Source organism: Callionymus lyra, chromosome 2 (genome assembly GCF_982586985.1).
Source record: "Callionymus lyra chromosome 2, fCalLyr1.hap1.1, whole genome shotgun sequence".
In the NCBI taxonomy this organism is placed as follows: domain Eukaryota; kingdom Metazoa; phylum Chordata; class Actinopteri; order Syngnathiformes; family Callionymidae; genus Callionymus; species Callionymus lyra.
The window spans coordinates 3,146,288-3,164,714 of NC_141819.1; the positions used below are offsets into that span (position 1 = coordinate 3,146,288).

The window sequence follows — 18,427 nt, forward strand, 5'->3', positions numbered from 1 at the left end:
ATAAGTTAGTATTACTTCACTGGATAACTAGTGTTTGACTAGATCATAAGTTAGTATTACTTCACTGGATCACTAGTGTTTGACTAGATCATAAGTTAGTATTACTTCACTGGATCACTTGTGTTTGACTAGATCACAAGTTAGTATTACTTCACTGGATCACTAGTGTTTGACTAGATCATAAGTTAGTATTACTTCACTGGATCACTAGTGTTTGACTAGATCATAAGTTAGTATTACTTCCCCGGATCACTAGTGTTTGACTAGATCATAAGTTAGTATTACTTCACTGGATCACTAGTGTTTGACTAGATCATAAGTTAGTATTACTTCACTGGATCACTTGTGTTTGACTAGATCACAAGTTAGTATTACTTCACTGGATCACTAGTGTTTGACTAGATCATAAGTTAGTATTACTTCACCGGATCACTAGTGTTTGACTAGATCATAAGTTAGTATTACTTCACTGGATCACTAGTGTTTGACTAGATCATGAGTTAGTATTACTTCACTGGATCACTAGTGTTTGACTAGATCATAAGTTAGTATTACTTCACTGGATCACTAGTGTTTGACTAGATCATAAGTTAGTGTTACTTCCCCGGATCACTAGTGTTTGACTAGATCATAAGTTAGTATTACTTCACTGGATCACTAGTGTTTGACTAGATCATAAGTTAGTATTACTTCACTGGATCACTTGTGTTTGACTAGATCACAAGTTAGTATTACTTCACTGGATCACTAGTGTTTGACTAGATCATAAGTTAGTATTACTTCACTGGATCACTAGTGTTTGACTAGATCACAAGTTAGTATTACTTCACCGGATCACTAGTGTTTGACTAGATCATAAGTTAGTATTACTTCACCGGATCACTAGTGTTTAACTAGATCATAAGTTAGTATTACTTCACTGGATCACTAGTGTTTGACTACATCAGAAGTTAGTATTACTTCACTGGATCACTAGTGTTTGACTAGATCATAAGTTAGTATAACTTCACTGGATCACTAGTGTTTGACTGGATCATAAGTTAGCATTACTTCACTGGATCACTAGTGTTTGACTAGATCATAAGTTAGTATTACTTCACTGGATCACTAGTGTTTGACTAGATCAGAAGTTAGTATTACTTCACTGGATCACTAGTGTTTGACTAGATCATAAGTTAGTATAACTTCACTGGATCACTAGTGTTTGACTGGATCATAAGTTAGTATTACTTCACTGGATCACTAGTGTTTGACTAGATCAGAAGTTAGTATTACTTCACTGGATCACTAGTGTTTGACTAGATCAGAAGTTAGTATTACTTCACTGGATCACTAGTGTTTGACTAGATCAGAAGTTAGTATTACTTCACTGGATCACATGTGTTTGACTAGATCATAAGTTAGTATTACTTCACTGGATCACTAGTGTTTGACTAGATCAGAAGTTAGTATTACTTCACTGGATATACTGAGCCAAGATGCGTCGCCATAGCAACCGAGCCTAACACAGTTCACAGAGAGACGGAGACGTAAACAACAACGAGACATAGAAGTACAAATTGACAACTTTACAGAACGTGACACTGATTGATCAAAGTGTGTATTTAAGAAATGATTGATTTATACAATAAAATATAAATTATTGCACATGTTTTCGCTGCATATCGATATTTTTCAATATATCGTGCATCATTATAATCAAAGTAAAGTACTTGGTTCAAAGTGAAACAACCTTTTGCTATACTGAGGAACAAGACAATAGTAATGATAAAAACATTTTATTCAAAACCACATTCACAACTTCTGAGACTCATTTTGAAAAAGAAAACAAATGAATATTATCGGAGCATGAGTTTCGTGCTGCATTGAAAACGTAGCATTGATAGAAAAACACAGTATTGGTCGTTGAAAAAGGTCTTCTTCTTCTCCAGGGGTCGTTTTATCACGTGGGTCATCTGTTCAATCTGGTGAAGGAGGTCGGTCTGAAGCCTGACCTGGACTCGTACAGTGCTGCTCTGGAATGTATGGGAAGAAACCCTCACACCTCCGAGAAGGTCATCAGCGGGTGAGTCTGTCGTGAACATACAGCTCTGATGGAAATTGCAGTAGAAGAAGATTCGACATCTTGTCTTTCTGCAAAATATTGTGACGTTGTTGACCTGTTGAAAGGAATTATATTCCCAACGTGACTTTACTCTATATCAGGTTTTTTTTAGTGACATCTTGTTACTGTTCCGTTCTCTTTTGGTCGAATTATTTCAACCGAAAGACAAAATATGTCCAAACATCAGCTTTAAAATCTGCTAGAATCCACTGTATCCTCTTGTGCTCAGTCATCGTCAAGATCTCGCAGGGTTTGCTTTTGGCTTTCAGCTGCCATCTAGTGGCTGGAAGTTTAAATGAACAAACACTGTGAATATTTGCATGTTAATTGTACATTAAAATGTTTGTACACACACTTTATTAAAGTATAAACAATACAGACTATGATAAAACATAACTAACACCCCAGTTCTTAACATGTCCGTACGTTCTTTGACATCTATATCTACATTTCTGCTTCTATTTCCAATGACTTTTATAAATATGTATTATATCAGATTAGATTAGATCAACTTTATTGATCCCTCTGTAGGTCTCCTTCGGGATATTATTTTTGTTTATTTTAACATTCATGTTCTTATTTAACATTCTATATATATTTTAGACATTTTGAACATGTGTGTATATAACTATATAACTATATATATATATATATTTTAAAGCCCTATTACTATTAAATTGATGCTTTCTTTGGAACTTCTTATATCAAATTATGAGTACTAATACACAGATTAACATCATTCAGACATTGAATGAAGATATACATGAAGATATAAGAAAATATAAGAAGATAAATGAAGATATACATAAAGATATACATAAAGATATACATGAAAATATATGAAGATATACATGAAGATATATATAAAGATATACATAAAGATACATGAAGATATATAAAGATATACATGAAGATATATAAAGATATACATGAAGATATAAATGAAGATATATATAAATATATACATAAAGATATACATAAAGATACATAAAGATATACATAAAGATATATAAAGATGTAAATAAAGATATATATAAAGATATACATAAAGATATATAAAGATGTATACATGAAGATATACATGAAGATATACATGAAGATATACATGAAGATACATAAAGATACATAAAGATACATAAGATGTATATAAAGATATAAGAAGTTTAAGAAGATTTAAGAAGATAAATGAAGATATAAGAAGATAAATGAAGATATAAGAAGATCAATTAAGCTATAAGAAGATATAAGAAGATAAATGAAGATATAAGAAGATAAATTAAGCTATAAGAAGATAAATGAAGATATAAGAAGATAAATTAAGCTATAAGAAAATATAAGAAGATAAATGAAGATATAAGAAGATAAATGAAGATATAAGAAGATCAATTAAGCTATAAGAAGAGATAAGAAGATAAATGAAGATATAAGAAGATAAATGAAGCTATAAGAAGATATAAGAAGATAAATGAAGATATAAGAAGATAAATGAAGATATAAGAAGATAAATTAAGCTATAAGAAGATATAAGAAGATAAATGAAGATATAAGAAATGCTATCTTTACTGCACACTATCGTTGCTCTTTATATTTTTCTTCTTCACAATGATGAATAAATGATTTTAATATAATATAAACAAACAGATTATTTGAGCTCACATTGGTTTCAGCGAAAACAAAGTATCCTCAATTACTTTCACCTGTTCCAATAAACTTGAATATATGTAACCAGGTGTTTATCTCACATTTATTTTGAAAAGATTGTAAAGTGTAAAAGTGTAAAAGTCACGCTCCCTGCTCTGGACTCTTTGTTCAAGTGTCCTCCAAACTCTCTGGTCCCTGGCGAGCAGCTGAGCAGGAGCCACATGATTATTCTGCGTCTTCCGAGCGCCGGGTCCCCGCGGGGCCCCTGGCAGCCGCCGCACTAATCCTGTTATTGTTCGCCACAGACTCGCTCACGCTGATCTCAAATTGCACTTCGCCTTTTTCCACTTGAAAATTTGACCTCGTGGGTTTTTTTCTTCCTTCGCGATGATGAGAGTTTGAATCTCTTTATGTCGTTGACAAATGTGCAGGTGATTTTATGACAGTAATGGCTGAACTTGATTTAAATATCTGACCCTATAGATCAGGGGTCGGGAACCTTTTTGACTCAGAGAGCCATGAAAGCAAAATATTTGGAAATTTATTTCAGTGAGAGACATATAAATAATATTCAGATGTAAGAATCTGTGTTTGACACGAATTCAAGCCCTTTTTCCTTTGTTCATCAAAATCAACAAAGAATTCAGACGGGTTCATCCCTTTCCATGCCTCCATTTCAATATGTCCATCATATTTAAATGAAGCACAAGACTAACATTTCTCCATTTCTGTGATCATGAAAAAACAAAAACAAATGAAAACATGAATTCAAACTAACAGTTTATATTTGTTAATTTTAAACATGTCTGATATGAATCACACAAGTGGATTAATTCAATTTCAGATGAAGTTTAACGAGAATAAAACTGTTCATCAGTAACTTCACATCATCATCGCTGTCTGATCGTCTCTGACGTCATTAGAATGTGTCTCACCTGCACCTGTTTAACGTGTTTGTGTTTCTGCGTATTCTTATTACATTCGTGAGATAAAGGTCATTTACAAATAGTCATCATGTGATGGTTTATTAATGCAAGTGTGTTTTAAGGACTCGATCACAAAAGGAAAACCAGCATTTGTTGCGCTTTCATTGAAACCTGCAGCTTAACTTTGATGGACCTGACGTCATGTTTCTGTGACTCTAGAGAAGAACCTGAAGCCATCAAACGCGCATTATTTTGTTCGATATATTATTTAAAAAAACAAGCTTATAATTCTATATCGTTTTTCTGAATTGCGTAAAATGACTGTCGCGCGTTTTGCTCTTTTTATTCTCGATTAATATGATCTTTTCCGTGCGTTCAGTGGAAGAGGCAGGAGCTCTGATTGGCTGCTGTGCATGTCAATCAAATTTTCAACCAATCGGCACAATAACTATTTGATTGACATGCACAGCAGCCAATCAGAGCTCTCTTTACATTAAATCACGCGATCTACTCGCAACAGCGATCGACGTATTGCCCGCCCCTGAAACAAGTGATAATATTTTATGTTTTATCTGAAAAGCCGAAATCTGCGAGCCAGATGCAATCATCAAAAGAGCCACACCTGGCTCGCGAGCCATAGGTTCCCGACCCCTGCTATAGAGAAACGTTTGCTTGTCTCTATGGTTTCCTTACAGGTCGTGTAGTTCTTTTGATGACCTCTAGGGCGCAGTGCCTCCTCGCATTTTTATATTTGGGATAAATGTTTTTATCTCGAAGAAAACAAGATTTCTATTTGTTTGGTGGAATTCTTGTTTGGAAAAATAATGATTACGTTCATGTTTTTCTAAACCTCTAGATAGAATAATACATAGATTTTTAACTTCAATACAAATTTAAATCAACGTTAATCATTTTTCTTTTAGGCAAAGCTTGTTTTGAAATCACTTTTATTGAAGTCTACTTAATTGATAAATGCTTGATTTATTTCTGTTCAATCTTTGAAATGGTCGGAATCCATTACTTGGAAATTGCCCACATTTTCATTTACCCACAAAACAATTATTGTTAATTATTAGTTATTAAGGGGTTCAGAGAGCGACGTGATCTCGAAGCCAAACGATGACAGGATTCATGACGCGAGACAATCTATGAATAAATCATCTGTCGGTACAACTCCTAACGTGATTACCCACGATGCATGTAGGAAACATTGAATGTCTCCTTTTACATTAACACATGTTTACTAAGAACATGCCACGTTCATTCCTTTGTCTTCTAGAAAGTCCACATGTTTTCCTCGTTTACATTTAAACACTTTTGAGCGTTAAGTGATGATCTTAGATGTTCTTCTCACGATCAATGCTTCTACCACAGAGTCGCGGGTTGTTTTGTGTTCGTGTGTAACGACATTACCAGCAGCGTCTGGTTGTGTAGCCGTTGAAAGTGCTTGAAAGTACTTTAAACTTGGGTTGTTCTCAGTTTTATCTTGATCTTTAAAATATATACTTTATTGAATATTGTTTTGATTGTTTAAGCGCTTTGTGACCCTGGTCTGGAAAAGTACTATATAAATACAAATGACTTACTTACTTACTTATAAGTAAACACGGTGACTTGTTAACGTGGTTCACCGTTGTAGCCTCAGAATATTAGCTACATAATTCATGTGAACGAAGGGACATACACGTGGAAATGTAGTTTGCAGTACTTCCTTGATTTTTGTTTACCGTTTGTAACGGCTACGTTTGTTTACACTCGTTTCTATCGAAATGGTGTTTTTAAAATATTTTTACCTCCTTATTTAATTGAACTTAATTGGTTTGATTTTATTTTCGTAAATAGTGAAATAAATTGCACATACTGTAGGACCCGAAACACCATTCATTTGTAACTGTCTTACTTTAATATACATGTATCGTATTTTATTACGAGTAGATGAATGCAAGAGAAGTACAATTTTAACTATTGGAGACGACTATTGAAAGTCCAATTTCTGATTCTTGATAATCCAAAATACAACAATTTTAAATTACTTATATATTTATTTTCTTTTTTACGACACTGTATCACAGCACTGTATCAATTTCATCGAATCATATTAACATTTTTATCATAGTGTAAAAAGTGTATGTAAAATAAAACAAAACACTGATCTTTTAAGTATATATTTTAACTGTGTATTGTTTGTGACCCTGGTCTAGAAAGGCGCTCTACACATTTTTAAAAACTTTTACTTATTGCTGTGTTTGGCTTCTTAAAAAGAAAACCTGTCAAATACACTTTACTTCTTTGTCTGTTTGACTCGTGTGGAAGTCGTTCTGGTGATCACAATATTAATGTATCGATTTACTTTTGATACATTTACTGATTTCTATTAATCTAAAATAAATTGCCTGCACTTTTTAATATAATATTTCAGACCTTTTTTATGAGTTGGAAACATGTATTGTTGTAAAAAGTACATTTGCATTATCTCTCAAAAATTCTTATTCTCATATCAATTTGTAAGTATTTTAAGGACGTGTGCCTCACATGATGTGAACGAGCAAATAAAACCTGCAACGTGGAACCTTTTTCCTGTGACTTGTACTGTATACTTGTACATGTATAATATATCATGTATATCTAGATCTTGGACTTGTAATGAAACGATGAATGCAGGTCGTATCATGTGACAGAAAACAATCCCCCAAACACCCCAGAAGTGAAATCAAACTGTATATGTCAGAGTACAGATTGGAATCCTACTAGTACATTCTGATCTCTACTAGTACAGATTGGAATCCAGTAGGATTTGGAATCCTACTAGTACATTCCAATCTCTACTAGTTCAGATTATCAGATATACTTGTTACTACACTATCACAACACCAGAGTCAAGTACTGGACAATACTACACATATATACTTGTTACTACACTATCACAACACCAGAGTCAAGTACTGGACAATACTACACATATATACTTGTTACTACACTATCACAACACCAGAGTCAAGTACTGGACAATACTACACATATATACTTGTTACTACACTATCACAACACCAGAGTCAAGTACTGGACAATACTACACATATATACTTGTTACTACACTATCACAACACCAGAGTCAAGTACTGGACAATACTACACATATATACTTGTTACTACACTATCACAACACCAGAGTCAAGTACTGGACAATACTACACATATATACTTGTTACTACACTATCACAACACCAGAGTCAAGTACTGGACAATACTACACATATATACTTGTCACTACACTACCACAACACCAGAGTCAAGTACTGGACAATACTACACATATATATACTTGTTACTACACTATCACAACACCAGAGTCTAGTACTGGACAATACTACACATATATACTTGTTACTACACTATCACAACACCAGAGTCAAGTACTGGACAATACTACACATATATACTTGTTACTACACTATCACAACACCAGAGTCAAGTACTCAACAATACTACACATTTATACTTGTTACTACACTATCACAACACCAGAGTCAAGTACTCAACAATACTACACATTTATACTTGTTACTACACTATCACAACACCAGAGTCAAGTACTGGACAATACTACACACATATCCTTGTTACTACACTATCACAACACCAGAGTCAAGTACTGGACAATACTACACACATATACTTGTTACTACACTATCACAATACCAGAGTCAAGTACTCAACAATACTACACATTTATACTTGTTACTACACTATCACAACACCAGAGTCAAGTACTCAACAATACTACACATTTATACTTGTTACTACACTATCACAACACCAGAGTCAAGTACTGGACAATACTACACATATATACTTGTTACTACACTATCACAACACCAGAGTCAAGTACTGGACAATACTACACATATATACTTGTTACTACACTATCACAACACCAGAGTCAAGTATCAGAATCAGAAAACCTTTATTAGTCCCGCGAGGGGAAATTCGGTTTAACAACAGCAAGAGAAATAAAAAACACCCAGAAATAAAAACGAGAAAGAAAATCTAAATGGAATAAGTACTGGACAATACTACACACATATCCTTGTTACTACACTATCACAACACCAGAGTCAAGTACTGGACAATACTACACATATATACTTGTTACTACACTATCACAACACCAGAGTCAAGTACTGGACAATACTACACCTTGTTACTACAGTATCACGATATATCTCAATGTATCGTTGACCCTGTACTGAGATGCGTATCAACAGAATCTTGACAAAACACACACCTCTTCTCTCTGGTGAGTCATGGAAAGCAGTTAATTGTATTTGTTCTGGTTTCTTCCAGTTGTCTGAGCCGGATGGAGCAGGACGGTCTGTCTCTGGACAATCTCTTCAACTCCTGCGTCTTCGCTGAGGACGAAAGAGAAATGGTCATGAAAGCCGTTCTGGTCGTCAGACCGGACTACAAGCCCAGTACCAGCAGCAGACATCCTCCTCCGTCACTCATCCAGGACTTCTACAGTCGGGTAATCGTTTAGTGGCTCCATGACGTTTGGGGGGTCAGGAGGACATCAGGCAACGTACTTGTCAAGGTGTTACTGTTATGTAACGTCTGGACTAGGACTGCACGATATTGGAAATATGTGCGATATTCGATATTGGTGTCGTGAATTGCGATATCGATATTGATGCGATAGTTGTTAGTACTGTAGTGAAGGTCCGGGGGATTAAAGAAGTCAAACGATGAGATATTTCACTTTTGTTTATTTCAACACTTCGATGTCGACATGATAGTAGAAAAATATCTCTTCTAACGCTCAGTCTCGCGGGACTTGCATCGGTTTCCTGTGAAACTGAGCGACATCAGAGAGGAGCCGCCGGCGCGTCGTGATATCACCAAATCAATAATAAATCCTTGTACACGCACACATAACACTTTATAAATGACGCTAACAACTTAGCTCGTTAGCATACAGTGAAGACGCACACATAACACTTTATAAATGATGCTAACAACTTAGCTCGTTAGCATACGGTGAAGACGCACATATAACACTTTATAAATGACGCTAACAACTTAGCTCGTTAGCATACGGTGAAGACGCACACATAACACTTTATAAATTATGCTAACAACTTAGCTCATTAGCATACGGTGAAGACGCACACATAACACTTTATAAATGATGCTAACAATTTAGCTCGTTAGCATACGGTGAAGACTGACACATAACGCTTTATAAATTACGCTATCAACTTAGCTCGTTAGCATACGGTGCAGACGCACACATAACACTTTATAAATGATGCTAACAATTTAGCTCGTTAGCATACGGTGTAGATGCATACATAACACTTTATAAATGACGCTAACAACTTAGCTCGTTAGCATACGGTGAAGACGGACAGTTTGTTTGGAAGTTCACGATAGTGTTTGATTAGATCATAAGTTAGTATTACTTCACTGGATCACTAGTGTTTGACTCGATCATAAGTTAGTATTACTTCACTGGATCACTAGTGTTTGACTAGATCATAAGTTAGTATTACTTCACTGGATCACTAGTGTTTGACTAGATCATAAGTTAGTATTACTTCACTGGATCACTAGTGTTTAACTAGATCATAAGTTAGTATTACTTCACTGGATCACTAGTGTTTGACTAGATCATAAGTTAGTATTACTTCACTGGATCACTATTGTTTGACTAGATCATAAGTTAGTATTACTTCACTGGATCACTAGTGTTTGACTAGATCATAAGTTAGTATTACTTCACTGGATCACTAGTGTTTGACTAGATCATAAGTTAGTATTACTTCACTGGATATACTGAGCTAAGACGCATCGTCATAGCAACCGAGCCTAACACAGTTCACAGACAGACGGAGACGTAAACAACAACGAGACATAGAAGTACAACTTGACAACTTTACAGAACGAGACACTGATTAATCAAAGTGTGTATTTAAGAAATGATTTATACAAAAAAATGTTTTCTATATGTATATTGCACGTACCAACACATTTCTCAGATATATCGTGCAGCTCTATTCTGGACCATCTCTGACTCTACTGTTGCCAAATGTTTCTTAACCAACACAGACTGCAGTAGTCGTTATGTTAGGATCAATTATTTTGCTGCAGAAACCTGCTGTGTAAATATTAAAAATCAACTGAAGGCCACATTAACGTGCTTCAAAAACATCAATGATTCATGTTTTTATAGTTATTTTTAGGCTTTTGATGCAGTAATAAATGTTCCAGAGCTTCAACGCTAGATTTCTTTTGGATAAAGTGAACCGACTGTTTTATTTGAACGATAACATCTCAATTCGCTCTTTTCTACATTCATGTAATTCTATTTTTGTTTTCAAGACCTTTTGTTTGTCCGAGTGAAGCTACTGTTGCTTTGGTCGTTCTCCAAACTCAGTTACTGGCCAGTAGATAACAGAAGAACACGACGGTCTCGTGGGTTTTCTATCCCAGTTAGCTATCCCACTCGCTGCATAATTGAAGTGATGGTTCCGTTTTTACTTTAATGGGATTGGAAGAAAAAAAAAGTTTGCTGCTCATAGAAAATTAAGTTTAATCTAATGTTTGACTAAACAGATTAACTTAACTTGAAATGGGAATATACATTTTAAACATTTTAATTATAAAGAGGGTGACGTATATTTTGAAATGGAAATGATCCCCAAATTCGTTATAATAAAGGCTGCACGATATATTGAAAAAATATCGATATCCCAATACTTTGGCACGTGTGATATGCATCGAAAACATGTGATGATTTATACAGTAAAAAAAATATAAACTAAGCGTTTCTTAAATACACACTTTGATCAATCAGTGTCACGTTCTGTAAAGTTGTCAATTTGTACTTCTATGTCACGTTGTTGTTTACGTCTCCGTCCGTCTGTGAACTGTTAGGCTCGGTTGCTATGGCGACGCGTCTGATCTCGTTGTGTGCGTCTTCACCGTATGCTAATGAGCTAAGTTGTTAGCGTCATTTATAAAGTGTTATGTGTGCGTCTTCACCGTATGCTAACGAGCTAAGTTGTTAGCGTCATTTATAAAGTGTTATGTGTGCGTCTTCACCGTATGCTAACGAGCTAAGTTGTTAGCGTCATTTATAAAGTGTTATGTGTGCGTCTTCACCGTATGCTAACGAGCTAAGTTGTTAGCGTCATTTATAAAGTGTTAAGTGTGCGTCTTCACCGTATGCTAACGAGCTAAGTTGTTAGCGTCACTTATAAAGTGTTATGTGTGCGTCTTCACCGTATGCTAACGAGCTAAGTTGTTAGCCTCATTTATAAAGTGTTATGTGTGCGTCTTCACCGTATGCTAACAAGCTAAGTTGTTAGCATCATTTATAAAGTGTTATGTGTGCGTCTTCACCGTATGCTAACGAGCTAAGTTGTTAGCATCATTTATAAAGTGTTATGTGTGCGTCTTCACCATATGCTAACAAGCTAAGTTGTTAGCATCATTTATAAAGTGTTATGTGTGCGTCTTCACCGTATGCTAACGAGCTAAGTTGTTAGCATCATTTATAAAGTGTTATGTGTGCGTCTTCACCGTATGCTAACGAGCTAAGTTGTTAGCATCATTTATTAAGTGTTATGTGTGCGTGTACATGGAGGTGGATTTATTATTGATTTATAAAAAACAAACAAACCCAGATGGATTATGGGTCTTTGAGTTAATAAAAAAGCTGATTTTACAGAAGTCATCTGTATTAAATGGGGTTAAAATTCCATTGCAGTTGCACATATTTGAATTTGACCTTTACCTTGACCTAATGATGACGTTGTGCTTTTGACCTCCACCCTAAAACCTCTACTGCTATGTCAGTGGTCTACACACAGACACACTCTTTTCGTGTGTCGAAAGTGTGATCGTCATGTTGACACCACATCGAGGAAATCTCAGCCACAAAATGGTTTATTTTATTTTTTTTACGCCTGATTTAACTGCACAAAAAGTGCAAACGCACAACATGTATCCCCGTTTGTGTTTCAGAGAGATAACCACCAGTACCCCAAGCTGATCTTCACGCCGGCCGAGCTCCAGGAGCGCTTCCAGCAGCAGCTGGAGCTGGAGAAGTCGTGCACGGTCACCATCGACTCGGTGGAAGCCTGCAAGGAAGTCACGGACAACATGAGGAAGATGGTGAGACGACCTGCTTGTTAACTTCTCTTCTGTCGGGAGACGCTGCTGTTGTTTACCCGACATGTTTACACAACACGTGGTACTATTTTTAACAGCGCTCGCACTATTTTTATCTAGTTTTAACAGACTTACTTTAAAGTAGAGCGAGTGTGAGTTTTGATTCATCTTGTGAAAGGTTAAAAAGATGGTTCAAATTCATCATTTCAGTTTGTTTATTGATGTATCTTTAGATTTCCTACCATGTTAAAATGTTTTTACGTTGTTTTTTACACCTAACTAGGGCTGCACGATATATCGAAAAAATATCGACATCGCGATATTGTCACGTGTGATATGCATATGGAAAACATGTGATCATTTCAATCTTTTCATTGTATAAATCAATCATGTTTTAAATGTGCACTTCAATCAATCAGTGTCACGTTCAGTAAAGTTGTCAGTTTGTACTTCTATGTCTCGTTGCTGTTTACGTCTCCGTCCGTCTGTGAACTGTGTTAGGCTCGGTTGCTATGGCGACGCACGTGCACGCAGGATTTTCTTTTTTTGGGGAAAAAAAAAAAAAAATCCGTTAATATGTTAAATAACTACCAGGTATTGAAAAAGTATTCAGGAAGCATTTACTAGAAATACTTTTACTTTACTTTTTATTTTACAGCCGGTAAAATCAAGATAGACCCAGATTTGAGTTCCTAAAGGGTTAAAGAAGGTATTTCTATGCTGTTCAATGTCTATAGATTTGCACCAAACAACAGATGGGCTTCATTGGAAGCGAGCAGAGGACGGTCCCCCGGAGAACTGGGAACATTTAGCAGCAGCCAGTGATGGATTGTGTTGTTGAGAGAAGCTCCGGGTCCAACAGTAACCATGGTCTCAACGGTGCGACGATAACGGGAATATTGCAGTTATTTAATGGATAAATTGTCATGAACTTGATATCATTTTATTGAATTACAGTCGATTTATAAATGCTCAACGTAATGTTCCAGTCGCACCCGAGCCGGGTCTGGATCAGATCATGAAGGTCTGACCATGAATAGATCTATGAAGGTCTGACCATGAATAGATCTATGAAGGTCTGACCATGAATAGATCATGAAGGTCTGACCATGAATAGATCATGAAGGTCTGACCATGAATAGATGTGAAAGTAAGAATTTTAAAATGATCCTGAAAGAAACTAGTGAAGAGTTTGAAGGAGAAATGTGAGTTCTTCTACTAGAGCAGCCAGTGAAGAGTTTGAAGGAGAAATGTGAGTTCTTCTACTAGAGCAGCCAGTGAAGAGTTTGAAGGAGAAATGTGAGTTCTTCTACTAGAGCAGCCAGTGAAGAGTTTGAAGGAGAAATGTGAGTTCTTCTACTAGAGCAGCCAGTGAAGAGTTTGAAGGAGAAATGTGAGTTCTTCTACTAGAGCAGCCAGTGAAGAGTTTGAAGGAGAAATGTGAGTTCTTCTACTAGAGCGGCTCAGAATTCTGGCTGCAGAGTTTAGTATGAACTGCAGGCGAGAAGATCCTTCTGGTTTAGACACACAATAAACTGTTACAATAGTGTCAACGACACAAACACATGGATTATAAGATCCAGATCCTGTGACATCATTTTCCTAAGAAGAGTTTTTGTTATTTCTTCTTATTATAATTTTTCTATTTAACTAAACACAATATTTACTACATACTTGCATTAATGCTATTATTTTGTCATTATTATTTGTGTCACATGATGCTGTTTTTATCCATGTGATCATTGGGTTTATCATGTGATCATTTATGGGTGTCATGACGACCGTTTTTTCATTCTTGTATTGTCTTGTTAATCTTCGTTATATACTGTAGATGTTAATTAATACTTATTTGAAGTTTGTTTTCCTTTTTACTGAGTCTGAATCTATCTTGTTCATTTTTGGAGTATTCATTCGATTACAGTTGAAAATTGTTTGATTATAGTTGAAAATTGTTTGATTTTAGTTGAAAATTGTTTGATTATAGTTGAAAATTGTTTGATTTTAGTTGAAAATTGTTTGATTATAGTTGAAAATTGTTTGATTTTAGTTGAAAATTGTTTGATTATAGTTGAAAATTGTTTGATTATAGTTGAAATTTTTTTGATTATAGTTGAAAATTGTTTGATTATAGTTGAAAATTGTTTGATTCTAGTTGAAAATTGTTTGATTATAGTTGAAAATTGTTTGATTCTAGTTGAAAATTGTTTGATTATAGTTGAAAATTGTTTGATTATAGTTGAAAATTGTTTGATTATAGTTGAAAATTGTTTGAGTATAGTTGAACATTTTTTGATTATAGTTGAAAATTGTTTGATTTTAGTTGAAAATTGTTTGATTATAGTTGAAAATTGTTTGATTTTAGTTGAAAATTGTTTGATTATAGTTGAAAATTGTTTGATTATAGTTGAAAATTGTTTGATTATAGTTGAAATTTTTTTGATTATAGTTGAAAATTGTTTGATTATAGTTGAAAATTGTTTGATTCTAGTTGAAAATTGTTTGATTATAGTTGAAAATTGTTTGATTATAGTTGAAAATTTTTTGATTCTAGTTGAAAATTTTTTGATTATAGTTGAAAATTGTTTGATTCTAGTTGAAAATTGTTTGAATACAGTTGAAAATTGTTTGATTATAGTTGAAAATTGTTTGATTATAGTTGAAAATTGTTTGATTATAGTTGAAAATTGTTTGATTACAGTTGAAAATTGTTTGATTATAGTTGAAAATTGTTTGATTATAGTTGAAAATTGTTTGATTATAGTTTAAAATTGTTTGATTACAGTTGAAAATTGTTTGATTTTAGTTGAAAATTGTTTGATTATAGTTTAAAATTGTTTGATTACAGTTGAAAATAGTTTGAATATAGTTTTCACTCACACACGCTCATAGACAGTCTAAACGTTTTGGGTAGAACTGATACATGATTCTCATAGAAACGTCTCAGGTTCTCCATGAACTCTGGCCAAAAAACCCGAAAACCAACAACGTCATCGCTTGAGTCGTGTCTTCACGTCCCTTTAGTTGCAAATCAGAGAAATGAGCCATTTTGTGTGTTAATGGAAGCAAACCTGGACGGACTTGAAGGCATCAGAGAGAAACCAGCCTGATCACGGACTTTGATGTTCAGTCATGTTCCTCAGAGATTTGGCTCCAGAGAGCGATGGCCCAATTTCTGCTCCTCTGTCGGATAATGAGTCGCCGCCGCCTTCCTTAAGTGATGTGATGAACGAGGGGCGTCGGTGGGAACCCCTGACGACAGGTCCTTAACTCTGTGCTGCCTCCTCAGAGGGAGCTGCTGGCCCAGCAGAAGGTCCAGTGGCAGGAGGTTCTGCTCAAGGCTTTCAAGGAAAGCAAGTCGCTCCTGACCAAACCCAGAAATTCCGCCCACAGCCTCAGTCTGTACCCGTATCTGTTCCTGCTGGAGGACCAGGACTACGTGGACATCATGGTTCAGGTAACACCAGCAGGTGCTTCCATAGAAATGACGACTCCTAACGATTTCTCAACTTTCAGGGTATCAACAGTGTTCCTGCCAACGGGGAGACCCTGAAGTACCTCGTGGAACTCCTGGGCGACCAGGTCTACACCAAATACTACGCCAGACAGAAGCACCAGAGTCAGATCGTGGATAAGATGAAGGTCATCTACGACAAATACGTGGAGCAGTTGTCCAGCGACACCGAGGTACACCAGGGTCATGATCCTCGTTTCTGCTCTGAACCTCACGGGTCCCTGAAAATTGTTTGATTTCAGTTGAAAATTGTTTGATTATAGTTGAAAATTGTTTGATTATAGTTGAAAATTGTTTGATTATAGTTGAAAATTGTTTGATTATAGTTGAAAATTGTTTGATTTCAGTTGAAAATTGTTTGATTACAGTTGAAAATTGTTTGATTATAGTTGAAAATTGTTTGATTATAGTTGAAAATTGTTTGATTTCAGTTGAAAATTGTTTGATTATAGTTGAAAATTGTTTGATTATAGTTGAAAATTGTTTGATTATAGTTGAAAATTGTTTGATTATAGTTGAAAATTGTTGATTATAGTTGAAAATTGTTTGATTATAGTTGAAAATTGTTTGATTATAGTTGAAAATTGTTTGATTATAGTTGAAAATTGTTGATTATAGTTGAAAATTGTTTGATTATAGTTGAAAATTGTTTGATTATAGTTGAAAATTGTTGATTATAGTTGAAAATTGTTTGATTATAGTTGAAAATTGTTTGATTATAGTTGAAAATTGTTTGATTTCAGTTGAAAATTGTTTGATTATAGTTGAAAATTGTTTGATTATAGTTGAAAATTGTTTGATTTCAGTTGAAAATTGTTTGATTATAGTTGAAAATTGTTTGATTATAGTTGAAAATTGTTTGATTATAGTTGAAAATTGTTTGATTTCAGTTGAAAATTGTTTGATTATAGTTGAAAATTGTTTGATTATAGTTGAAAATTGTTTGATTATAGTTGAAAATTGTTTGATTATAGTTGAAAATTGTTTGATTTCAGTTGAAAATTGTTTGATTATAGTTGAAAATTGTTTGATTATAGTTGAAAATTGTTTGATTATAGTTGAAAATTGTTTGATTATAGTTGAAAATTGTTTGATTATAGTTGAAAATTGTTTGATTATAGTTGAAAATTGTTGATTATAGTTGAAAATTGTTTGATTATAGTTGAAAATTGTTTGATTATAGTTGAAAATTGATTACAGTTGAAAATTGTTAGTGAATAAGCTGAAGGTCATCTACCACACATGCGTGGAGCAGTTGTCCAGCGACACTGAGCTACACTCAGGTGTATCTAGTTTCCACTCATCACCTCACAGGTCCCTCAGTCGTCGACGGCTCCTAGAGTTTCTCTCAGCATCTTCCACTTTCACGCCGGGTTTCCTTCCCACCAAACAGTGGAGTCATCACAGCGTAATGAGCTCGTTAACATGAGGTTGTTAGTGGAGGACGTTATTTAAGGTGATCTTCTTATCTTTTGTAAATTATCCAGCGTCTAATTTTAAACCACACGTTTGGTTTTGTTGTCGTAGAGTCGAGGTCATGTTTCTCATGAACTCGACACTAATAAGGAGTCGAATGAATTTTTATTTATTCACAGTTTTCTGTCTTTTAGGTTCTAAAAATAAATGCTGTTGTTTCAACTTATAAATGACACACATGCTCACCATTTGAGCGTTTTCTCTCTCTTTGGCTAGAAATTGTTTGATTATAGTTGAAAATTGTTGGATTATAGTTGAAAATTGTTTGATTATAGTTGAAAATTGTTGGATTATAGTTGAAAATTGTTTGATTATAGTTGAAAATTGTTGGATTATAGTTGAAAATTGTTGGATTATAGTTGAAAATTGTTGGATTATAGATGAAAATAGTTTGATTATAGTTGAAAATTGTTGGATTATAGTTGAAAATTGTTTGATTATAGTTGAAAATTGTTGGATTATAGTTGAAAATTGTTTGATTCTAGTTGAAAATTGTTGGATTATAGTTGAAAATTGTTTGATTCTAGTTGAAAATTGTTTGATTATAGTTGAAAATTGTTGGATTATAGTTGAAAATTGTTTGATTATAGTTGAAAA

The 18,427-nt window shown here is 34.5% G+C and overlaps 1 protein-coding gene across 4 annotated transcripts in view; it reads left to right on the forward strand.

Moving 5' to 3' along the window:
• Positions 1 to 18,427, forward strand: part of polrmt (polymerase (RNA) mitochondrial (DNA directed)) — an 89,319-nt gene that overhangs the window by 9,402 nt on the left and 61,490 nt on the right. For all 4 annotated transcript variants that reach the window (XR_015710476.1, XR_015710477.1, XR_015710475.1 and 1 more), the window contains exons 4-8: positions 1,932 to 2,065; positions 9,016 to 9,196; positions 12,697 to 12,846; positions 16,130 to 16,297; positions 16,357 to 16,527. Coding sequence is in view for 1 of the 4 variants with exons in the window: in XM_087783252.1 (XP_087639378.1) it covers positions 1,932 to 2,065; positions 9,016 to 9,196; positions 12,697 to 12,846; positions 16,130 to 16,297; positions 16,357 to 16,527 (804 nt within the window). In the remaining 3 variants the exon portion in view is untranslated. The remainder of the gene's footprint in view (positions 1 to 1,931; positions 2,066 to 9,015; positions 9,197 to 12,696; positions 12,847 to 16,129; positions 16,298 to 16,356; positions 16,528 to 18,427) is intronic.